At 37.7% G+C, this 25,652-nt stretch overlaps 2 protein-coding genes across 2 annotated transcripts; one reads left to right on the forward strand and one right to left on the reverse strand.

Moving 5' to 3' along the window:
• Nucleotides 1-1,279: 1,279 nt before the first annotated feature.
• On the forward strand, nucleotides 1,280-11,538 carry LOC124079525 (cytochrome P450 2K1-like). The gene is made up of 5 exons (XM_046425114.2): nucleotides 1,280-1,478; nucleotides 2,324-2,465; nucleotides 2,844-3,028; nucleotides 6,015-6,156; nucleotides 9,984-11,538. The coding sequence occupies exons 1-5, from the start codon at nucleotides 1,314-1,316 to the stop codon at nucleotides 10,169-10,171; spliced, it is 822 nt and encodes a 273-aa protein (XP_046281070.2). The 5' UTR covers nucleotides 1,280-1,313; the 3' UTR covers nucleotides 10,172-11,538.
• A 353-nt stretch (nucleotides 11,539-11,891) lies between these two features.
• On the reverse strand, nucleotides 11,892-20,982 carry CUNH6orf141 (chromosome unknown C6orf141 homolog). Its single transcript, XM_046425116.2, has 2 exons — nucleotides 19,480-20,982; nucleotides 11,892-17,252 (listed from the first exon to the last, which is right to left on the reverse strand). Exon 1 carries the CDS (start codon nucleotides 20,615-20,617, stop codon nucleotides 20,000-20,002), a length of 618 nt encoding a protein of 205 aa, XP_046281072.1. The 5' UTR covers nucleotides 20,618-20,982; the 3' UTR covers nucleotides 11,892-17,252; nucleotides 19,480-19,999.
• Nucleotides 20,983-25,652: the final 4,670 nt, after the last annotated feature.

Consider the following 25,652-nt stretch of genomic DNA (forward strand, 5'->3'; position numbering starts at 1 on the left):
GAGTAAATAAACAGTCAGTTATGCTCAATTTGAAGAATAAATTTTAACAAAGGAGAACTACCAACTAGCCCCCTCAAAAAAAAAAAAAACCACAAAAGGCAGAATATAATCTTTTTTTAGCAATACCTTTAATTTTATTTATTTATTTTTATGCCGTGATGAGGATTGAACCCAGGACCTCACATGTGCTAGATGAGCACTCTACCACTGAGCCACAATCCCAGCCCCCAGAATATAATCTTAATACTTATTCTAATCCATACAAATTCACAATAGTGCCACAATCTAATTTCTTATCATTGTGAGTGACAAAGCCTCTACATTCTAGGATCCAGGGGGGAAAGAGGCTTGTCCAAAAGTTATCATTTTGCGGGCTGGGGTGTGGCTCAAGAGGTAATGCACTCGCCTGGCATGCGCGGGGTGCTGGGTTCAATCCTCAGCACCACATAAAAAATAAAATAAAGATGTTGTGTCCACCGAAAACTAAAAAATAAATATTAAAAAATTCTCTCTCACTCTCTCTTTAAAAAAAAAATGTTATCATTTTGAATAACACCACTGACAACCCTATTATTTCACTCTAAAATTTAGGCTGTGTTATTATATACCCAGATTTACTTCAAATACAGATTTTTAGAACAAGCAACTGTTCTAATTTTAGATGGGACCTTTTGTCTCTTATATAAGGAAAGTTTTTTGTGGGGACTCATAAACCCCTTTGAGAATATGACAAAGTATATAGACCTTATATCCACCAAAATTAACATACTGACAAACATAAAACTTAGCAAACAGTGAAGTCCTTTCTGAATTTTTTAAGAGTTAGTGGATAACAGATTAAATGGTGCTACTCTGTAAGACCTACAGACATTAAATCTGCTATAAACGTAAAAATTATTGTGATCCCACAGAGAAGCTTTACTGCCTTATGTAGAGCTAAAAGAGTTTGATTGTTTTCCTGGAATTACATGGGATTTTTTGAGAAAAACACTTGGGTTTATATCTCTGACCAAAAAGCCAATAGCGTTTTTATGTCCCACCCAACCTCTAACTAGACCTACTCCCATAGGAATGATATACCAATACTCTGGGCACAGAGACTTGTAAGCTATATTGATATTCATTATAAATTACTTAGTTCTGATAAATGTGGAAATTTCATTTTATAGTTCAGTCTGTCACTGTTGGTTGAGACAAAATTCAAGGTGTTATTTCTATAATGTTTTCAAAAATAATGTTGCCATTTGCATTACCACAACCAATTCATAGGTATATTTAATTTACTTTTTTAAAAATTCTTCTAGCTTTTTAATATGTTTCCTGTTTTGGGATTTCTCCTAAGAAGTCATAAGACAGTACTCAAGAATAGAGATGAATTATTTTCTTTTATAAGGAAGACCTTCCTCCATCATCGTCGTAAATTCGACAAAAATGATCCAAGAAGTTTCATTGATGCTTTTTTGGTCAGACAGCAAGAGGTAATGATGTTTTCTTCAGAGGCTTCCTTACCTTTTTATTTATTATTTAGTTTAATTAATAGCTTCTGGAGGAGAAACACTCCATCCAAAGAAGAAAGATAAAAGTTTAATAATGGTAAACTTATATTCTCAGAATAATGCCATTTATTCCATTTTACAATCTTGAATACTTTCTGACACTTTTATATCATTCTCTGAAGAAAAGAAAGACATATATTTCTTACATGTTAGTTTTTGGAATTGTCATTCTTCCTCCCCCCCACCACACCACCCCATGATCTTGAGAAATGTGTTTTAATTGCCAAACCCAAGAATTTTTGAGTGCGGTGGCGGGGGGTGGGTAATTACTGGAGATTTAACCCAGTGGCACTCTGTCATTGAGTTATATCCCCAGTCCTTTATTTTTGAAACAGGGTCACCCTAAGTTGCTGAGTGTTTTACTGAATTGCTGAAGCTGGCCTCAAACTTGCAATCCTCCTGCCTCAGCCTCCTGAGTTGCTGAGATTATGGGTGTGAGCCACCACATTGACTAAGAAAGATGATTTTATTTAAAAATTTCTTAAAAGAAACAGCTCTGGAAATAGTCCAATCACTCAATAAAGAACTATCTGCAACTTTCCTACAATGGCAAACACTCTTTCTCATTTTTAGAATTATTTACCATTATCAACATCTGTGATATATGTACTTTGTCTCCTAAAATTCTCTACATTTGTATAAAGAAAATTCCTCTAAATTGAAGGAAGAAAGCAATGCATTGTTTTTATGAATTCATAGTTGGTAATTTGTTATAATCACCCATTACAAAATTATTTCATTGCTAATGATTCCTTTTACACTTTTAGGAGAAAGATGCATCTGCTGATTATTTCAGTGATGAAAATTTGGTGGCACTTGTTAGTAATCTGTTTGCAGCAGGTACAGAGACCACAGTCTCCACACTGCGCTGGGGAATTCTGCTCATGATGCGATACCCTGAGGTTCAGAGTAAGTTTTCAAGACTAAGCATCACCTGAAAAAGAGAAAACAAAATTGTCTTGGACAGGACAATGCAGAATTCTATAGCCATGCTGGATACATGTAATTTGTCCCCTTGAGGCTAGTTTGTATTTTCAGATTCCTTTCAGTATGAGGAAGTTGGTTTTGCTTATTAAGCATCCTAAGATGATCTAAAGACCCTATGATATAAAATTTTCAGAGGATCCCCAGGAATAGAGACTGAGGAGGTGGGGAGAAATGCAGGAAAAAGAGCCAAGACTGGGAAAACACTTGGGTTTGACTTTCACAAGTAAAGAAAATAAGGAAGAGTGTTTCAACACCCATGCCCAGCCCAGACATTAATCACTGTAATTTCATTTTATCCAGAAAAGGTCTGTGATGAGATCACCAAAGTTGTGGGATTGGCCCAGCCCCGCATTGCACACCGTACTCAAATGCCGTACACAGATGCTGTCATTCATGAAGTACAGCGATTTGCTAACATTCTGCCCACAAGCTTACCCCATGCGACAACCACAAATGTTACATTTAAAAATTACTATATCCCGAAGGTAAGGGCTCGAGAAAGGAAGGTGAAGGGAGAGAGGTGTCAGATGATTGCAACCACAAATGCGCTGAGATAAACTGGCAAAGACAATCCTAGCATGCCTTTCCTGCCTCCCTCACTCCTTGGTGTCTTTTCTTCCCCTTTCCATCTGGCTCTGCCTCCTTCCTTTGTCATCATTCAACAAAATGGGTCTATGCATGTATGTGTAATAATATAGATGACAATTATCCTCTGAAACTTCATAAGATATTTTAGGTTATAATTGAGAAAAACAGGGCTCAGAGAAGTTAAGCCGTTTCAGGAATGACAGGTTTGTCTGCAAGGCAGCCAGAATTCCAAGTAAGCCATAACCTTCAGAGCCCTGTGCTTCTGCCATGCAGGCCTCTCTCCAGCAGCACCTCCATGCTTCACTTCTGTCCTCACACAGAACCATGCATATATGCCCTCTGCTTCCCAATGTGAAAACATCTAGATGTAACCCTCTAATTTCCATGGTAAGCTGGGGAAATATGTATATTCACGTAGCTCTTTTCCTTGATATCTAGTCTGTTCACTGCTTCTGGGCCCATTTCTACATGAATCCACAGAGTCATTGGGTATGTGAACCCTGACCACATTATTATCATTTCCTATCCTTCAATCACCTGTGAACCAGGAGACATGTTCATCTGTGGAGCTTCACTTCTTGGCACAGATTAAAAACAGTGTAGGTCTGAATTAACCAGATTAGCAATGAAATAGAAAACCAAACACAATGTGGTGTCAGCTCCTTTTACCTCACTAAAGTCACTGAGACAACAAACTAAATTATAAGGTAAATGGTTTATCTTTTGGCAGTTCAAGTCCAAGATCAGTCAGTCCCATTGGTTTGCACCTCTGGTACTGAAAGCAGTGCTTATTGGAGCAAGCAATTACACCTCAAGCCAGAAATAGAGAAAGACCAGGGTCCCCCAAATCCTCTTTGAGGGAATGTCCCCAGAGACCTAACAACCTCTCTCTAGGCTCCACTTCCTAGATGTTCCACCACTTCACCATAGCACCACCTTGGGGACCGAGCACTGAAGGTGAACATTTGGGAGATATTACCCACATTCAAACCACAGCAAATGTTTTTTTTTTAAAAAAAAGTTAACATGACCCAAAATATGAACAAAAAATTATAACCAGTGAGTGACCCTGTTGATTCATGTAGAGATGTATCCAGAAGCAGTGAACAGATTAAGTATCAAGGAAAAGAACTAGGGCTATGTGTGTGTGTGTGTATGTGTGTGTGTGTGTGTGTGTGTGTGTGTATATATATATATATATATATATATATATATATATATATATATTTCCTCAGCTTACTAGTGGAAGTCAGGGATACATATAGATGTCTGCACATCGGGAAACAGAGGCCATGTTTATGTTTCAGTTAATAGAGATGGGAACTTATTAACTTATTTCTTATTTATTTGCTGCAAGCCAAGGTAGATGGCTAGAAATAAAATATTGTATTAAATATTGTATTTAAGCCAGGCACCTTGGTGCATGCCTGTAATCCCAGTGACTTTGGAGACTGAGACAGGAGAATCGTGACTTCAAAGCCAGCCTCAGAAACTGCGAGGCACTAAGAAACTCAGTGAGACACTGTCTCTTAATAAAATACAAAATAGGGCTGAGGATGTGGCTCAGTGGTTGAGTACCCCTGAGTTCAATCCCCAGTACAAATATATATATATATATAATTGAATATAAATATATATATTCAATATAAATTGAATATAAATATATATATTTTATCCCCAGTATAATATATTATATATATATATATAAAATATATTGTATTTTAAAAGGTTTTGCAGTTATATAGAGATCTCAGTGATAAAATATTGTATTTAAAAGGGTTTTGAAGTTATACAGTGACCTATCATGCCATCAGGTGTTAGGTCACTTAGTCTCAACAAGTCTCAATCATCTCTTTGGTGAAATGGAAATAACACAGCCATTATAGGAAGAGAAAGTCAGTGTACAATGCCCAAGTATATCTAATCATACATGAATGCATGGATAGATGAATGGATGAATGGATGGATGGATGAATAAGATGAGGAGGAAAAATTATAAACAAAAATATTTTAAAGAAATTGTTAGCTGTTTGTGATTCAAATATACAGATATCACATGATAAAACAGCTAATTAGAAGAAGATAAGTAGGTATTACACAGCAGAAGACAGTAAATAGGTATTACAAAGCCTTTGATATAGCTGGCAAGATGAAGTAGTGATTAGTATCCATAACTTGGGGGAAGACTTGGGGGCAGGGTCGGGAGAGGAGCTGAGCCCAGGGTCTTATGTAACAGGCAAACATTGTACCACTGAGCTACATCACCAGACCAGGGTTTTGTTTTTATCATTATTTCACTTTATTTATTTTAGTTCTCAGATTATCCTTTCCTGTGTCACAATTAAAATTGCTTCCTTTTTTTCGTAGGAAGTTGTTTTACAGCATGTGCCAAGCTATGGAAGCCAGAAAGCTCAATTTTGAGAATCTGTTTTGATGGGCTTGTTTGATTTAGCATCCACTCTCATAGTCCCTGAGGATAAGAGAGCAAACCATCACTGAGACCCCAAACCTTCCAGGAACTCAGTTGTTTTTTTTTTTTTTTTTATATATGTATCCTTTCATCTAAGGTTCACAATCCTAAATGAGGACTGTATAATTCCCATCACACAGCGTGATCAAATAGCAACCACATGCTAAATAAGAGTTTCTTTCCAGTTCTCTTCCAAAGCTTTCATTTTTAGGGAGGTAGTGAATAAAATTTTGGTGAGTAAATAAACATTTCATATGGGCCCTGCCTGAAGCATCTCCAATTCTCCCTCTTCCATTTCCTTCCAGAGCACACTGCATCTGAGAAATTGCCAGCTGAGATCCTGATACACCTTTTGAGAGTCACTTTTCAGGAAGGAATTTAATTTCTTTCAATTAAAGCATTTTTATTTCTAGGGCACAGAGGTCATCACTTTGCTGACTTCAGTACTTCAGGATCCAACACAATGGGAAAAGCCACACACTTTTAATCCTGAGCATTTCCTCAACTCCAAGGGAAAGTTTGTCAAGAGAGAAGCATTCATGCCCTTTTCAGTGGGTAAGGCATCTTATTTAAAAATGGTAGTCTGAAATTTGCACTCCTTGTTTTAGGACTATGCTAAGGTTGCATGCTTTTCTATGTGGTAGTACATTCCAGAAACATGGAAGAGTGGAAACAATAGATATTCTGTCATTCCCTGACTTTAAATTAGCTGCAGGGTATTTAAGCATCAGAATGGTATTTTCTTAGGGAACCCTTGAAGATTCCTTGTGACTAGGACCAGGTATAACTTCTGGAGTTTGAGGAAAGAATTAAGCAGGGAAACAAGGGGCAACCCACTTCATTCCACCAGAAAAGCCTTGCATTAACAGGTAAATACCAGCATTTCTCTTTGGATTTCTTTGGGGTATGGGAGGGAGGAGATTTCCACTAGTGTAAATGTGTAATTTCCACTAGTGTAAATTCAAGGAACTCAGTGGAGTTACCCCCATAATTGTCTGGATTCCCAAAAGCCTGGAATTAATTCTTCTATGTTCCTAGCAGAGTTTTGGCAACACTGCATCATGAGTCCTTAGTGAATCCTGGTCTTTCTACTCATATAAATCATATCTTAGGTTCACCCCAGACACCATTCAGTAAGCCACAAGCAGCAGCCACCTCAGTACTAGGCTTTCTTCACCCACTGGAAAGTAAGTGGTGTGGAGATATGAAGCACAATCCATTTTCCTGATTTTTACACACACACACACACACACACACACACACACAATGATATAGGAGAAAATGTTGCATATAATGATGACAAATCAAAGGCAATAGCACATCTGGACCAAGAGTTAAAGGAAAGAAAAACATTTTACATATAGTTTGCAGTGTTATAAGCTCAATTTCTCTGAACACTTCCTTGTTTCTCTTTTCTTGAAACACATAAAACCATACCATCTTTTCACTTAGAGTTGTGGAGAGTTATGGAAAGATGAATGATGGTCTCTGGAGGTACTTTTAACTACATCTAATTCTAAACCTGATGTTACAAAGAAAATAGAAAAGGAATGATTGTATCACATATAAAAGTTATTTTCAGACTCTCTTATCAGCTCTTGAACTTACTGCTGTTGAAATTTAGAAAGAAGGAATTATATTCACCTCCACACCCTTCTTACACTGTGAAGAATGACTTACTCCTTCTCTTGAGCTACCATCAACATTGAATCAGGGCCTTCTCTAGATTCTCATGTACCTGAGGCTGGAGGCTGCTTTAGACTGTAAGACAAGAAGCTAGCAGTGAAGTTTTTTTGTAATATGGCCTATTCTAAAAGGATTTTTCCCAATTTACTTAAAGAATTAGCATTTATTTACTGCTTTAACCAAAAAAAAAAATCCAAAAGTAGCAATACTATTTATTTATTTTATTGTTACTGTTGATTAAACACAGAGGCGCTTTACTACTGAGTTATGTCCCCAGTCCTTTTTATTTTTGAAGACAGGATCTCACTAAATTGCTGAGACTGACCTGATCCTCCTGCAGCAGCCTTTCAAGTATCTGAGGTATTATAGGCGTTCACCACTGTATCTGACACAATATTATTTTTTATCATAAACAAATGGAAATATTCTTAAAATATGATCATCATCAAACAGTCACCATATGAAAAAAATAATATTATAAAACCACTTTTTTGCCTCCATTCAGATGGTAAGATCTCCCCAAAACCCAAATTCCTCTACTTATGTTGAAGTCACTCTCTTCTACCATTCATTTCTTACCAATTATTATGTACCTTAATAAGTTGTAAATCTTTTTCTCTGGAAGGTTTATTTAATTAGAATATGTTTAATTGCCTTCCAAGATGGCTCCCAGTTTTGTATATAGCACTTTTCTTGAAATACATAAAACCATACCATCTTTTCACCTATTTGTCTATATAAGCTATCATAAAACATGCTTTATTATGTTGGATAGCTAAGCTCTTATTAGGGAACTCAATAATGCTTAAACATGCGGTAAATCATTGACACCCTAAGTTGTTTTTAATCTTTCATTCAGTTAGCACCACTCATTCATGCATTCATTAGGAGCAGGTGGGAAGACCTAACCCAAGAATCTAGATTAGATGTTCTTTCCACAGGTTCCCCCATGCTTTATGATGCTGTTTTTTCATTACCTATTCACTTTCTGTATTTACCCACTACACAGAAAATCCCTTGAGAACAATAGTAGTGTCAGAGCAAGCTCAATAATTATATCTTATGATATGTTTGTGAGTTGGATGGTTAACTTTTACTTAATAGATGCAGAGAGATAATATTCATGGTCTTTCACCCTTGAAAAATCTTGGCTTGTTACCAGGCAAAGTTTGTCTGTAAAGCCTAAATCCCAGAGATCCCCTATAAACCAAAGCACTAATATGGGATATTTTCCTTTTGTGGTAAAATATCTACATTTTAATATTTTCCTGGAGCTTTGAAATCCTCTGTGATTCATAGGACTTGTGATTTATATTCAATTAAAAAAAGAAAAAATATAACTGAACAACCCTACAAAATTTTACGAGCCATAAAGTAAGCAGCAGGTGTAGGCTTTAGAGACCTTGAGAGTAGACATGAGGAGATCTACTTGGACCTTTTGAAGGATTGTAAACAGAAACTTTTAATAATGCTACATTTTAGTCAAATATACAGCTCTTGTTGTATAGGACAACCATAAAACTCATTAAACTTACACTGAACAAGATATACCATCCTCAACATATGTTATGAAATGTATATCATCATTAAAATCCCACTTATTCTCATAAAAACCTAACAAGAAAAATTTGTGTCCCAATTTTATTTCAGTTTTTAGACATTTTTTCCAAATAATTCAGGCTTTAGAATAATAGCAACCAAGTCTCTCTTCTTGAAATCATCAGCAGATTTCAAGATCATCAGCAGATTTCAAGATCATCACAATCAAGTCCCTACTCATACCTTTGGCATCAGAATCAAAATAAACTACCTCATACTCTGTTCTCTAGCCCAAGTCAATTTTTTTCCAGTCTTCAAAAGCATCAGATTCCCTTTCGTATCTTCCTCCATCTTTGTCTGGCTAACTTTGCTAAAGTTCTCATTCAAAGCATGAGCCCTCCTTGGTCCTCCAAGCCTCATTAGGTACCATTACAATGTGTTCCATGACACTATGACATTTGTGTTTGTCAGGTTTTCATGGCTGTGACCAAAATACCCAATAAGAAAAACTTGATGGAGGAAAGGTTTCTTCTGGCTCAGAGTTTAAGAGGTTCAGTCCATGGTCAGCCTACTCCATGGCTCTGGGCCCAAGATAAGGCAGAACATTATCGAAGAAAGGCAGGTCTGAGAAGCACTTCTGGGCTCATGGTGGCCAGGAAGCAGAGAGAGAAGGGAGTAAGGGGCCACAGGGAAGATTATCCCTTCCAAGGCATGCCCCCAGTGACCTACCTTCTTGAGCTATATCCCATCTTCCTACAGCCCAGTTAGTCCATTACCACCCAGTCAGTCCATTCAAACTAGCATGAACTGATTATGATTAGGTTATGGTTCTCTCAAGCCAATCATTTCAACTCCAAACATTCCTGCATTAACATAGGAGTTTGGTGGGGGGACACCTCATATCCAAACCCTTACAAAAATTTGCAGATCAAAATGTTAATGTTTAATAGCATTTTTTCTCTAAAGGAGCTTATAAGGTAAATCTGGCATTTGTACTTAACCTTGTATCTCCAGGGTTTAAACGAGGAGAGAGGGCTGATGAGGCTCAGAAGAGGTTAAATGACAGTTCTACACAGTTCTGTTCTTGTCTCTGTCTAGATTGTTTTTCAGATGTTTTTTTTCTGTCTTGTAACCCTCCAACATGTCCATCTCTCCAGGTAACCGGAAGTGTGTTGGTGAGTCGCTGGCCAGGATGGAGCTATTCCTTTTTTTCACCAGCCTCATGCAGAAGTTCACTTTCCAGCCGCCCCATGGAGTTTCCCATCTGGACCTGGATCTCACTCCGGATATTGGCTTCATGACAAGACCAATGCCTCATAAGATATGTGCTCTGCTCAGGGTCTAAGCTCTTTCAGCTTCAGTTAGTGTTATCTTGTGGTCATTAGCATGGACATCCCTTCCCTGCATTTTATCAGCCATGTTATTCTGCCAAACACTTAAGAATTACTTAAGCCATTTGCCACACCCTCACATAGGTTTATCTTGTCAGATCAGATTAAGATGCCTATGCTAATTGCTGAAGAAGAAACCTTCCTAATGCCATTGTTCAAGACAATAAATGAACAGAACATTTGACAAAAAACAACCTCCACTTAGTGCTCTTGGGTTTTTTCCTTTAAAGGTGACACTGACCTGATCCTCCAAGGCATAAGTGACTCTAGTTATTGCCTATCAAAAGTCAGAATTGGTGTTTGTGTGAAGGGGAATGTATAAAAATTTGACCCGGAAGACCCATAACTTTATCAAAACTGCTATGAAGAAAATTCAGTTCCACTGAGGATCACACTAAACATAAGGCTTGGTTTCATTCTGTAAATAAACAACAACAACAACAACAAAATAACAGAAGTTAGTAATGGATAATTGTACGAGTACAGACAGCTTGCTGCTCCTGGCATTACTGGAATGTGAAGAGGCCCCATTCATGTTCACTGTTCAGGTCCCAATGAATCATGGGCAAGAGGCCATGACTGCAGGAGAAGGAAAAGATTGTGGGTTCCCCTGAAACACAAGATATTTTTAACTTTTATAAAGTCTAGTGTACTTACCCATCAACAACACAAGTACGCATTCCCTGCTTCTATCTGATTTCTGTCAAATTAAAAATCATACTGGGAAGCAGGGCACAGTGCATACCTGCTAGGTCACTTAGGAAGCTGAGGCTGGAGAACCGAAAGTTTGAGGTCAATCTGGGCAATTTAGTGAAACCCACTCTTAAAATAAAAAGGGCTGAGCATGTAGCTCAGTGTCAAAGCTCCCCTGGGTTCAATTTCCAATACCAATAATTTTTTTTAATAAAAAAACCATACTGGGAAAGATAAACAATCAAAGATGACATTTTTAAAGGATATCATAATAGGCTAAAACTTAGCTAAGCTCTACTGAAGAGTTGAAAGACGATTTAGCAGTAGGGTCAGCAATGGAAAAGTACTAGAAGTTAAGAGGGAGTTTGATCAGTGGGATGTGTTCAGCACACAGAGCTATTCCTGATTTTACAAATATTTCTATGATCAGACCATCTTACATCTCAAAGGGAAAGAATTAATGAAAAATTTCTCAAAGACTCCAAGAACAGGGCCTAGTCAGCAGGAAAACTGCCTACAGTTGAGTAAGGTTGAGAGGAATGTTAGGCCGTATAAGTCATCCCCAATCCATCATTTTCCACAAAACATTTTTTAGTAAGTCAAATGAGTAATACTTAGGTGCCCTGACTTTCCAATGAACTAAATAAAATGTTTTTATAATAAAGAAATTATACCTACTAACCTTAATTTTTTGCCTGAATACACTTGCATTTTTTCAGTTGTACTTATAATTTGTGTTCAAAATTATTTCAGTTAGCCAGGTGTGGTGGTGCACACCTGTAATCCCAGAGACAGGAAGCCGAGGCTGGAGGATGGAAAGTACAAAACCAACCTACACAATTTAGCAAGAACCTGTCTCAAGATAAATAAATAAATAAATAAATAAACAAATAAATAAATAACAGTTGGGGACAAAACTTCATGGTAGAGGGCCCTGAGTTTAGTCCCTAGTGGCAAAAAAAAAAAAAAAAAAAGATTGATTAATTAATTAATTTAAAAATTATATAAATTCTGAATCCAAAGTTAAAATTAATTAATGAACTTCTTTCTCTTCCATAGGGAATAATAGAAACAGCTTTGATTAGAGATCAGAAAATCTAAGTTTTAGTTACAGCCCTGTCAGCCTTCCATTTTTATGACTTTGTGATTAAATATTGGCAGAGGCACACATGGTGTGTCTGTTACCAGAAGCAGATGAGAAAATAATGTTTAGTCACAATCATAAAGAAAAACAAATAACTTTGAACCTTTGGTGAGAATCTGATATAACATCATTTAATGTACATAATTGTGAAGTAGTGACTAAGTAAACATTAATATAACTGAAACGTCTGCAAAAGAAGCAACTAAATTTTACTACTCACGTAATGTTTTATTTACTTAATTAACACTTTAATTTTAAAATAATTAACAATAAAAAAGAATAAATTTTATGTTAAAGATATATCAAATCAGTAATTTACTGGCGAACTCAATTGGCACTTATAAAACAAAATATTATATTTAATTGTTTCTGTATTGTAAATTTTGCATTCCATAGTTACATAGACTGTCATACAATAGCTGTGTTGTTGTTTATTTTGAATCTACTCTTGAAATGCAGAAATAGAGAAAGGTTGGAGACATAAAGTGAATTCAAAGCCCGCTTGAAAGATTGTAAACTCTTAGGAATTTACTCTTAAACGCAGATAGCTGAGTCTGTGTGTGTATAATTATGTTGCAGAGAGATGGACAGTAAGACAGAGGTACTGGGGGACAACAATAAGACTTCTTCAAGCATTCACACAGAAAAAAAAAGTAAAGGAAAATTAAAATATACTGATTTGAAGCTTATACCCTTGTGATTAAAATTCAAACAACAATTGCAGGTTTTTTAGAATTTAGATCAACAATAGTTTTTTTTTTTTTTTTTTTGACCAGGAGAAAAGTATGTTATCATAAAACACATAGTAATAATAAAAAGCAGATATTTAGTCTGGCTTTATCATTGTTTGAAAATGTCTAAAGACAATGCAGTACTTACTGTTTATTATTTGGGAATCTCCATCCCCTTCAATTGCCTAAACCTTGGCATCCAACTGAATATAAGTCAGAATACCCTTTCTTCCTCTCCAACATAACACCCAAAGAGGAGAATTATGACCGATTTTATTACAAGATTATCTCATTATAAATTTGTATATTTTTTCAGTCTGTTGGGATGGTAAGACTATATCCTGAATCCTTATAAGGTCCAGGATCTGAGTCAACACTGAGGCTGGCTGGGAAGTCCATGGATATGCTCTGGGCTTCTGAGACAAGGATACAGGTTGTAGGAGAATCCTTAAAGAAGTTGACAGCATTCAGAAGCCCTCCCTGGGAAGTTCTCTGATACCCCCTATATTGCTTACTCCTTTCCCAAGTAAGTTGAATTCAGGGTTTTAAATCATACCTACTTTTATAGGTGCCTAGTAATCTCAAAACAAGTTCAAAGTCATAAAGCAGAACATATACCTGAGGATTGTCCAATGGGCATACAAAGCAGCTTTAACATTCAGAGTTTTGAGCCAGAGGGAAGATATGCTGTTTTAAGATTAGGTTTACTGCCCTATAACTTCAGTGGCCACTGGATAATGTTCCATGCCTAGGTAGACTCTATGCAGGCCTTACATCAGGTCCACTAAGGTGGCACTAATCCTTTGGACAGTATTTTGGGTGCTAACAGACAGGATATCAAGGCATACTTCACTTCCATAAAGAAATGACTTGCAATGCGATGATCTGAATGTTTCTAAGCAATTATGTGTAACGTGGTCATGTCAAAGAAGAATTCTGTGACTAAATCTCCCAGAATTCTGTAACTGAGTCTTCTGGTTTCTAAGGATAACTTCAAGATTGTTCTAAAATTAATGCAAATGAAAGTGTAGCTGTTTAGTAGACAGTGTGCTATGCGTTTGCAAGGCCCTGGGTTCCAAATCTAGTGCATGTGAATGTACATTCAGACATGCACAAACACACACATACATACACACAAAGTTAGAGAAAGGCTGAATCTATAAATGGACAATGGCCAGAGCAGACATGTTAACATTTGAAAAAATAAAGAAAAGAGACTTAATAAAAATTCTGGCTTAAGTTTGATATTCTTGTGTTATAAATCTTCTGCTCTTTGTCATTAAAGACTAAAGTTTGGTTTAGAGGAAAATGAAGTAAACAATAACAACATTAATATTATAAATAATAATAATGGTTAATTTTGAGTATTTATTTTATGCCAGGCACTGTTCAAAGTATTTTTCATTTAACTTAATCCTAGAAAACAAACCCTATGAGGTTGACACTATTTACTGCAAAATGCCAACCTACAACTTTTTCGGCAACTAGCCTAAGAAGCCAATGACAGCCTTTGCAGGAATCAGTCCAAAAGAGCAAAACCTGGTCAATGACTGTCAGCATTCCTGTGGTTTTGCACCCTTCCAACTCAAGACTTGTCTGAGAAAAAACTCTAAATCAATCATAAAAGGAGCTGAGATTGAACCCAATATCATTACCATCTGCCCTTCTAGATATTTGGCCTCCAGCTTCCTCATGCCAATAGGATTCCATCAGTCCACACTCAAAATGCTTCTTTTTTTCACTATTGTAGAAGAAAAAATTTCACAGGACAGAGGTAAGCAAAGGGAGACTTTACTCAAGACTATGCCGTTAGGGAAGAGAAACCGAACTCAATTCCTTTGAAATAAATGATGGGAGAGTTTTTAAGCAGTGGGTTAAATTAATGAGAAAGTAGGAGGTTGGCTAATGTGGTTAGGCCATCTGTATTTGCTAATTGACACTTCACAGATAAATGTTGGACTCTTTCTCTTCCACAAACACTGGGGATTTGGGGCCCTAACTTCCTTAATGATTACATTTCAAAGGATGGCTCCTAAGCCCCAGAGAAAGACAGTCCTGAGTTGTAAAACTGGCAGGCAGCTGGGGCCAGCAGAGAACATTAACAGTGGCCAGTTTGGGCTGGAGATATGCTTCAAGTAGTAGCACGCTCGCCTGGCATGCATGAGGCACTGGGTTCGATCCTCAGCACCACATAAAAATAAAATAAAGATACTGTGTCCACCTAAAGCTAAAAAAATATATAGATATATATTTTTTAAAAAAACATTAGCAAGTTTTCTAAAGCTCTAAGAAAAGAAAGGTTAGGGTCCTGTGACCCCTGCGTTTGCTTCCTTGCTGACTACAGGCATAGGTGGCAAGCCAGCCATACCACACCAAGTTCAGGACACACAGCTTCTGTTCTGTTTTTATGAAGTCTGTACTCTCCTCAAATAATTGTTACTGTATTTTAAATTTATAAATCGGAGTTTGATTTTAAATTCAACTCTTGCTTTGAATACAATCAAGTCTCATGTTTTGTTGGCAATTGTTGACTGCATAATACCTAATAACCGATCATAACTCTCTCAAAGTAACCTGGACTGTGTTTGTTTATCTTCATCTAGAAAAGTAAATTAACAAAGATTTGCCCTCCCTAATTAAAGAGCGAAGTCCTGTCTGTGGTTTTGGAGATGTCAGGGTGTTCAAGAGTCACAGCCCTTTGTTTTCTTACCTGTTAGTTGATTCAAATTCAGTCTCCACCTTTACCCCACCCCCTCACAATGCATCAAGAGTAGCTCACAGGTCCTGACTCAGCCTGCAGACCTGTTGCAATTGAGCTGTCTTTAAGACTTCCTGCCCTTCCTCCCCTAGGGGGTTTTGGAGAACATATTATTTTACATTCTTAGATAATGAAGGAACTTCGTTTCTGAAATAGTTTAAAACCCAGTAATCAATCAACGGTTCATTAGGAACACTTTAGAATAAGAAGGCTCTTTAAAAAGACATAACATGCTTTTTAGAAAGCCTTTTGCCAATTTAAAAAGTCCCTATATACTATATTTCACTTCTACTATGAACTTTAAATGTTTCCATAATTCTACAAACTATTATTGTCATGGCACTGCTAATTATTAGTAGGAAATAGAGAAATAATAAAGTTTTCTTAGTTTTGATAAGTAACAAAGTTAAGACTCAGAACTAAGGATGAAGGATATGTCAAATCTTGTCAAATTTTAACTTGAATCATCAGAGATCTTTTCAAAATACTAAATCTGACTCAGTGGATCTGGAGTGGGCCTGAGATTTTGCATATTGTTGTTGGTTCACAAACCATACCTTGTGTATGTTAGTTCATGTGAAGACCATACCCAGAAAAGTAAAACTATTTAGTTTATGCTAGAATAGCATACATATCTATACAAATAAAAATAGATTGAAATAAAACCATAATGAAAACATACCAAATATTACAAAAGTTTTAGAATCATGGGAAAATTTTGGTTTTCTTTTCCTTTTTGTTTTTTTTTTTCAGTCCTAAAATTAAATCCAGAGGTACTCTATCACAGAGCTACATCCCCAGTTCTTTTTATTTATTTTTAGATAGGGCCTTGCTAAATGGGGGAGTCTGGCCTCGAATTTACCGTCATTCTGCTACAGCCTCCAGGTGGTGGGATTACAGACCTTCTCCACTGCTCCCAGTTTTTGTTTTGTTTTCTTTCTTTCTTTCCTTATTTATTTACTGATTGGCAACAGGGATTGATTGAACCCAGGGGTGCTTAACCACTTAGCCACATCCCCAGCCCTTTTTGTTTTTATATTTTATTTAGAGACAGGATCTTACTGAGTTGCTTAGGATCTCTAAGTTGCTGAGGTTGGCTTTGAACTCTCAATCATCCTGCCCCAGACTCCTAAACCAATGGGTTTACAGGCGTGTGCCATTGTGCCAGGCCTTTTTTATTCTGTTTTTCTTTTTCCTCATTAAATAGTACTCATCAAATTTTTGGCATGAGTAAACTTTTAATAGAAAGCTCTTTCTTCCTTCTTGTTTTTTAAGTTTAAAAAACTTAAGCTTAAACATCAAGTTTAAGCACCAAGCACTGGTGATGTCCTCCAACAAGAATAAAAGCTGCAGTCCAGTAATGACTATCCAAAGTGACAAAGATTGTAGATAAGGGTTTTGAGAGGTGGACATTTGCCTGATCCATGGTGATCATGTGACTGTGACATTTGTCTTATAGTCCCTCAAATGGCCAAGTGGCTTCTGGAAGTTTTTGATGCAATTCATCCACCTAATACAATTTTAAGTGAGGAGATTTTTCTTTGAGGTGGAGGTAAGATCAAAGAGCTAAGACCCAGCCATTCTGAGAGATTTCTTAGCATTGAGGATAAGTTTCACTTTGGATGCACTCTCAGGACACTTGTGAATGGGAAAAGTTTCCTCAGGTTCCCTGCACACATGACAATAGCCTTCTGCCAGGATCAGGATATCTGTAAAACAAATTCAACAGAACTTCAACTTACTACTATTTTGTTGGCAATGAGACATCTGTCTTAAAGGAATTCTATGAACAGTTTGCAGGCAGTCAACAGGGAGGTTGGATAATTGTTTTAAAAATATTGTTTCACTTAATGAAGATACAATTAATTCAAAAATACTTGGATTAAAATATTAATTAAACTTTAAAAAATACATTTTTGACAGAATTTTTTTTAAGAACCATTTGTGTCTATTCTGCCTTTTATAGATGACAGGACATCAGATTTTAAATTCCAGAGAGAAAACAAGGTAACCCAACAGGCCCTGAAGAAAATATTCAAAGCTCCTATCTGCCAAGAACTGTTTTTCAACCTTTTCAAAGACTTTGCCAAGCAATCTGCACCCTAGTCCTTTAAGCCTTTGCATGAGTCCTTATACAAGCTGCAGACATGCTTCTAAGGAATTTAAGGAATGTACTTATTGATCTGTTAAGTTTGGGGAGAACATAGAAATAAATTCAGGAATAAGAAGAAAATCTTAGTAAAAACCACAGGTTTGGCTTTCACTAGATTTTTTTGTGTTTTATGCGTTCTGCTCTTTGTTATTAAATAAAAAACTAAAGCCTGGTTAGAGTGAAAAGTGAGCTAAATAACAACCACACTAGCAATAATCACTAGCTTTTAAGCATCTGTTGTATGCTAGGCAGTATTAAGTATTTTCATTTAACTTAATCCTAGAAAAAAGTTTATGACACTACTTATTATCCCCATTTAACAAACAAGCCAGAGAGGCACAGGAAGATTAGCCATCTTGCCCAAGGTTACACAGTTAGTAACAGGAAGCCAGTTCTAAGCCCAACCCAACTCTTGAACTCCAGAGTTTACCTCCTGAGAGAAGTCAACCAAATGAAGCTAATGTTTTGGGTAATTTTAAAAGTTTTTGTTTTTATTTTTGGTTTAAATCCAATGCTCGATCACCTGGCACATGGGATAACTCAACAAATTCAGGTATAATATTTACCTGCCAAAGTTAGTCTTACATAGGAGGCTGGTATCGTTGCTAGAGGAAAAAAAATTCATTTTAAGAGGCCAATATTCCCTTTTCTGCCTACCAGACAGTTTTGAACATAAGCCCAGGTGCTGAATTCCTTTCTTAACCCGGGTTTCAAAGGCCTGAAAAGGGTAGAGGTGATTAGGCTTCAAAGACATCAGGTGATGCTAGTTCTTTTCATAACCATAAGTTAGAAAACTCATAATGTCCACAGTCATCTTTTGACCTCTAGAAATAAGTCTCTCTAAAGGTCATCCCAACCTTTTGGGAGGGAGATGATCACATTCTTTGTTTGGTAAGCACATGCAATTACTTGCTGATTGACCTACACAGGCAACAGTGTGACTTCTAAGCCAAAGTTGGCTCATCTGTAAAACAGTGACCTTATTTATCTTGCCTGCATGGAGGCAAGAGGTGCATCAGATGATCTTTTGAGGGCATTTCAAACTCTAAATGAAAATTGAGGGCAAATGGGAAGTCCTAGAGTCTGAGGTTCCTGCGCTGCTCAACCATTTACCCTTCAAAAGCCAAAGACCCACACTTTCGTTAATTGTCCCTTGCAACCAACAACTCCTTCAATAGCAACAAGGTCACGCAGAGTTCCAAACAGGGCCACATTCTAAAGAGTTAGCAAAGATGGATTTTAATAACAAAAGAGAATACATAAAATAAGGAAAACAATTTGTTTCAATAGCACCAGGAAAGAAGTATTATGGATCTATTCTTGACTACAAATCTTATTAATAATGAGCTATGGACAAGAATAAGTTATACAATCATCTTATGGCACATTATATATAGTATTTCTATCTATTTTTAGATTGGATGATTTATATGCTGTATTTTTAACATTAAAATAATTTTTAAAAATCCAAATTAAAGGTATTTAACTGGACTAAATTATATATTGTTTGGGGGAAAGCCCTATTTAAATGGCATTTACCTTCAAAGCTCAATTTTCGATTCCCCCCTTCTTTTCCTAGCTCCTCTCTTTTTCTTCTTAACACTGAAATATGGAGGGGTGGGGGATGAAGACTTGTACATCAGAAGAGGGTAACAAGAAAAATTTTGCTATATTTGATGCTTCATTTTATGTTTACTTTTTAAAATTTAATGTTCTTTTTCAACTTTTAAAACAAGTCTCCCCGCCCCCCCCCCCCCCCCCCGCTCCTCCACCCACCCACCCACCTATGAACTTCCTGGGGAGCAGATCTCAAACTTCACTTCAGCTTTTAGGCCTTAAAGGGGAGGCGAAGGTGGCACAAAAAAAGAGCTATTGCAAAACGCGAATTAAAACGATTTTCTTATTTCGAAGCTCCCGCATTCTGCCAATTTGAAAATACCTTCTATCGAACTCAATGACTTAGGTCCCTACAACCTCACGGTACTTCAGCCACAGAGGTCCTGCGGTTTACAGATCTTCAAGCTACTTTGGGCGCCCACTGCCTCCATGCAGCGCAGCTCCCGCCAGCCTCTTACAAGTTTCTTCCCATCGGTTAATTGCAAGTTGGGACCCCGGAACAGCATTTTCTTTCAAGGATTATCGCTCATCCAGGATGCCGGAACATTCCTCAGGTTCCTCTGCGCAGTGTAATCTGCTCTGGAATCAGGTCCTCGCTGGCGGTGAAAACATCCTCTATGCCCTGCGTGGACGCTGGGTGCCTCTGGGGTTCAGGAGGGCCTGGGGTTCGGCAGGGGTCCCGATGTCTCACTCTCTGTTGGTGCGAAAAGTGACCGCTGTCATGCAGTGCTCCTCGGTCCTCGTGGTCATGCGACCCTTCGTCCATGCAGTCCGCAGCACTTCTTGCGTCGCCTGATAATCCACGACCCGCACAAGTACAGATTTGGGTGGCGCTGCAGGGTCTCGCGGCTGAACTCCAGAAGGAGCGATAATTCGCCTGCCAGAAATTCTCTTTTGTCCTTGAAAGAGAGAAGAGCAGTCGGGTTCCTGGTCGTGGTTCTCTCCGCTCGCCTGGGGAAGTTCCTCCTCACCGACCACGTCTCCGCCTGCAGGGTTCGCTTGAGTCCCCAGCCACCTTTCTGGGTGCAGAAGAAAGAGCACTTTCTCTCGCACCCAGGACTCACAATCCAAATTCTCTCTGGCTGGTGGTCCGAGGGCTGGACCTTCAGACCTGTAGTCCTGGGAGCCGCCCAGGCTTCCGCTGGCCACCGCTGGTGCGGGATCCCGGGCGCCGGGAGCCAGGGGAGTCTCGCGCCCCACCTCGCACCGAGAGGACCCGGGGTCCCGCTGGCTGCGGGGGCAGTCCGTAAAAGGCACAAACCCCTGGGATTCCGGGGTCCCCATCCTGGCAGGAGGATCATTCATACGTTGGTTCTTTCACCAGTTCGTGCAGGAAACTCCTATTGCTCTCGGAAAAGCGCGGGACTGCCAGGCCCTGGGTGTGGCCTCCCAGGCCAGTCTGCGACTCCCGGCCCGGGAAGCTGAAGACCGGATCAGCTAAGACCAGTTTGTCTCTGAACCCCGCCTCCTCTCCTTGAGGATTTCTAGTCAGATAGACTGACTTCAGGTCCCGGTGACTTTTTCTTTCTACCCTGTCCTTAGCCTTGCTCCTTTTGTCACATCTTTGTTTCTAACCTCTATGACTTCTTAGCTATACCCTATTTGCCCACCCCCCTTCCTTTTTCTACAGTGCTGAAGTGCAAATGACGCCTTTCCAAGGCGCCTCCCATAAATGCTCAAAACAAAGTGCTTTCTTTCCAGGGATGCTCTTCCACGGGAAGAAACAGAACCAGGAAGTTTGTTTAGTTATCAGAGTTAATTAAAGTCTCCCCCCACCCCCGCAAAAAAAAAAAAAAAAAAAAATGCCCACTTCAGATCAAACCCCACTGTGATTCCAGTGTAGATCAAAGGGTGAGACTGAAATGTTGAAGCTTTTAGTTTGTTCTTCCTTTAAAATGCCAGCATCTGTGGGACAGTGGTCAATCCAGTCTTCATTATGATTATAATCAATGCTTATCTCAGGAAGGGGTCTAGTGCATTGCCATAAAACTAACTAAACAACAAAAGTAAAACAGAGGGCTGGGGATGTGGCTCAAGTGGTAGCGCGCTCGCCTGGCATGCATGCGGCCCGGGGCCCGGTTCGATCTTCAGCACCACATACAAAGAAAGATGTTGTGTCCATTGAAAAACTAAAAATAAATATTATAATTCTCTCTCTCTCTCTCTCTCTCTCTCTCTCTCTCTCTCTCTCTCTCAAAAGAAAAAAAAAGTAAAACAGAAACTGCTAAGGGGCTGGGGTTGTGGCTCAGAGGAAGAGCACTTGCCTAGCATGCATGAGGCACTGGGTTCAATCCTCAGCACCACATAAAAATAATAATTTTAAAAAAAGGTATTAAAAAAAAAACAGAAACTGCTAAATGAACTTCTTTAGGGTTTAAAATTGTATGATTTTATTTGTATTGCTTGCCTTTTTGTTGTTGTTGTTGTTGTACTAGAGATTGAACCTAGGGGCGCTTAACCACTGAGCAGTATCGCAACCCCATCCTTTTTTTATTTTGAGACAGGGCCTCACTTAGTTGCTGAGGCTGGTCTTGAACTTGCAATCTTCTTGCCTCAGGCTCCCACGTTGCTGGGAGTACAGACATGTGCCACCATTTATGATTTCCTGTTCATTATGGGTAACAGGTATTTGTTTTATTAACAAACATTCACCATTTCACTGATTTAGAAAAATGACTACAATAATGGAAATTTCTGCATGTATATGAAAGACTAGTACTATGGTGAGATATTAGAAAGGAAGAACCTTCTGATGTCTTTCTGCCAAATTATATAAAAATTATTGGAAGAAGAGTGAGAAAAACTGAATTGGATCTGACTGATTAGATGCCTGCCCTTGGGCTGGCTTGTGCTATGTCACAATTTACTAAATTCTTCAGGTGTTTTAGACAAGAATTGCTCTAAGCATTCTCTATATTTAAACTCATTTATATTTTACTGAATAGTAAAGTAGTACAATTTTTTTGGTATTCTTGAGAATTTTGGAAGAGAGGGATTAAGTATTTATCCAAGGTTAAACACTCATGAGTGAAGCCAGGATTCTAATGTGTTCCAAAGTTTGCTTCTTAATGACCTCTAAATTGTCTTCCTATTTTGAGACTATGACTTCAGATTCTTTTCTATTGACTCACTTCACCAGTTATTGAGTATGAACTAAATGTCAGCCACTCTTCTAGATGATAGGAACATAAGGAGGAACAGGTCAAATTGCTTAACTTCTTAAAAGTTTTTAATTCTAAAATGTATATGCATCAAACACAGAAGTCAGAGATAATAAATCAGCTTCAATTTACATGAAAATCACTAGCAGATGAATGCCCTACCCTACTCTCAGAGATGCTGTTCTCACAGGATAAGGGTAGGGTTTAGAATACTGGTTTTAGCAACACCACCAATAATTTCAATGCTAGTGGTCCATGGATACTATACAAAACAATAAAGAAGAGTAAATATACCCTCTCTTATAGTTAACAGAAGTTGAATATTGCCCCTTTACTCCTGATCTTTCTGATTTACACCTACTTTAATCCTCTTATTCCCTAAATAAAAAATAATGATGTCGCTGTTACTGAGTTGACCCCACTTCTTGACAACATTGAATCTAGCACTGGCCTTGCTTCCTGAAGTCTACTCTAGAACCATTAGCACAAGTCCAAATCCAAAAAGGAGGCCCTTTTACCTCTCTACTTAGTAAAATATCTCATAATTATTCAGGGATATATTCTTGCCTTCTGAAATAATAAAAATAAACTAACTTATTTTTCTTTATGTGTGTTCCTGCTCATTTTGTTTACTAGGATGTAAAACTTGTCAATCCAGAAAGCAAATAATGCCATGCCTCCAATTGAAATAGGAATAGGTTGGGACAAGGCAGGTAGAAACTGAGGAGGGTAAACTAAGGAGATAAACTGGGTATACCGGGATAGAATGGACTTAGAATGTTTGGCTAAAATAGCTTGAGGTGTCTTTGGCATTAGAAAATGCAGCGATAAATCAAGTGAATAAACATATTATCAAATGAAAAAATACATTCATAGGGCTTCACTTTTAAAACTTAGGCAATGCACCAGGCAGGGTGGTACATACCTGTAACCCTAGCAACTCAGGAGCCTGAGGCAGGAGAATCTCAAATACTCATACTTAGCAAGACCCTATCTCAAAGTTTTAAAATGAAATTAAAAGGGCTGGGGATGTACCTCAGAAGTAAAACACCCTTGGGTTCAATCTCCAGTACCAAAACAAACACCTTAGGAAATGTAGAGTTATAGAACAAGGAGTGATGAAGAACTTTTCTACTTCAACACATTGGCTACAATTTGTATTTCTATATCTGGTTTCAAGTTAACATGGCACTGTTTTATAGGGCTCCTTGGTACAGTGATAGATTAGTTGCCCACTGGTGCCTTTGGTAACAGAATTCATAATTCAGACAATACTCTTTCCTTCAACAAAAACTCTTAGGCACACTAAGACTGTTATTGAGTAAATTGGTAAATAAATTTGTTTAAATAGTATTTTTCATCTTTAGACATTAAAAGGTCTGACATGTTATGACAGGCTGTGTTCACTCACATATCATTTTATCTGGAAATAGGTAAGTGATTCTCAGCTCTGGTTTGTACATGAAGCTCAGGCCTCGCCTGATACCAATAGATCAGTATCTATTACATACTGATAGATCACATCAGAGAGGGTGCCAACTAGAACGTTTGAATATCTGAAATGGTTCTTGAGAAACTAGTAATAAAGACCACTGCAAAATGGAGCTTACTTATGGGTTGCTATATGCATGTCTACCATGTATGACTATGTTATTCTTGCTAAGTAAATGCAAAAATTTCTCTAACTAGGGTTGAGAAGGCAAAGCTAATGAACATGAAACAGTCAAACTTTCCAATTTGCCAATAAGATTAGGCTATGTCAGTATTTTTCAGACTTCACTGTGCACTGAATCATCTAGGGGAATGTTTAATGAAATAACTGTATCTGGCCTGCTCTGAAAGATTTTGGCTTAATTGATCTGGTCTGTGATTTGGAGCACTGGCATTTTAAAATACTTCCCAGATTAGTTCTAATAGGCCACAAAGTTTGAGAACACTGAAGTGGGTTATCTTTAAGCTATGAAACTAAGTTAAGGACAAATAAGAAGAATAAATATATTGAAATGTGGCACTATATCCAGTAAATATATAATTCCATGTTCATTAAAAACAAAAATGTATATAAAACAACAAATAGTGATAAATCTATGTATGCAATAGAATACCACTCAGAAATAAAATAGATTGATTGTTCTGAACAAAGAAAAGAGCTTGTATTGTATGAGTTTATTTCCATAAAAGTATAGAAAAATGCTAGCTAATCCAGAGGCACAGAAAGCAGATCAATTGTTGGCTGAGTATACAATGGAACAAGGAAATGGGCAGGAGGGGGCAGACTACAAAGGTTCCTGAGAAAGCATTAATGGATGCTGAACATGTTCATTATCTTTGTGAGGATGATGGGCAAAACCTACCAGACTGCACAAATTAAGGATGTGGAGGTAAAAGTAACTGATTTTTTTTTTTTTTATTATTGTTCCTTTTGATGCACAGTCATTGTTTGGATGCCTGGAAAAATAAAGTCATATAAATTAATTTTTTTAAAGGAATTGAATGTACATTGCAGACTACAATTTAAGGAAAAAGCAATCATCTGACAATAAAACTATATTATCTATTACAAACAGAATTTGGTTCTGGGAGGGATAGATGGGATATTCTAGATGACGTGATTTTTTTCTCTTTTTCAGTGATGGGGTTCAAACCGAGGGCCTTGTGCATGCTTGGCAAGTGTTCTACCACTGAGTTATTCCTATATAAGGCAATATTTTGAGCCATGGTGCAATGGTAGGTATAGAAATATATGAAAAGAACAGTTGTGTACTTTTCTCATAAATCAAGAGATGTCTATAATTTTACCCATTCCCATAGTTTCAACTGCAACCTGTTCACTGATGATTCTCAAATTTATATTTACATTTGTATTCTAGATGCTGCTGCTTACTCCTTATTTCTAGTATTACAGAAGATAATATTATTGTCTTATATATATTTACTTCCTTATCTTGAAGAAGGATCATACTTCTTGCTTTTTCAACTTAGAATTTGCAAGGCACTTTCCTGCCCATGTTGACTTTAGCCATACTTGTTGCAACTTATAAGATGTAAGGAAATGTGACATTGGGTGGCTCTGAGAAGATGTTTGGCTCTGGGGTTGCCCCAGATCAGCTGCTATCTGGGTCATGATTCAAGATGGAGGCCCACACATGGAAGAGGACTGAATAGAATCCAGTAGAGCT

This window comes from Marmota monax, unplaced genomic scaffold (genome assembly GCF_021218885.2).
Source record: "Marmota monax isolate L192 unplaced genomic scaffold, Marmota_monax_Labrador192_F-V1.1 WCK01_AAM20220418_F8-fsc00355, whole genome shotgun sequence".
Classification (NCBI taxonomy): Eukaryota; Metazoa; Chordata; class Mammalia; order Rodentia; family Sciuridae; genus Marmota; species Marmota monax.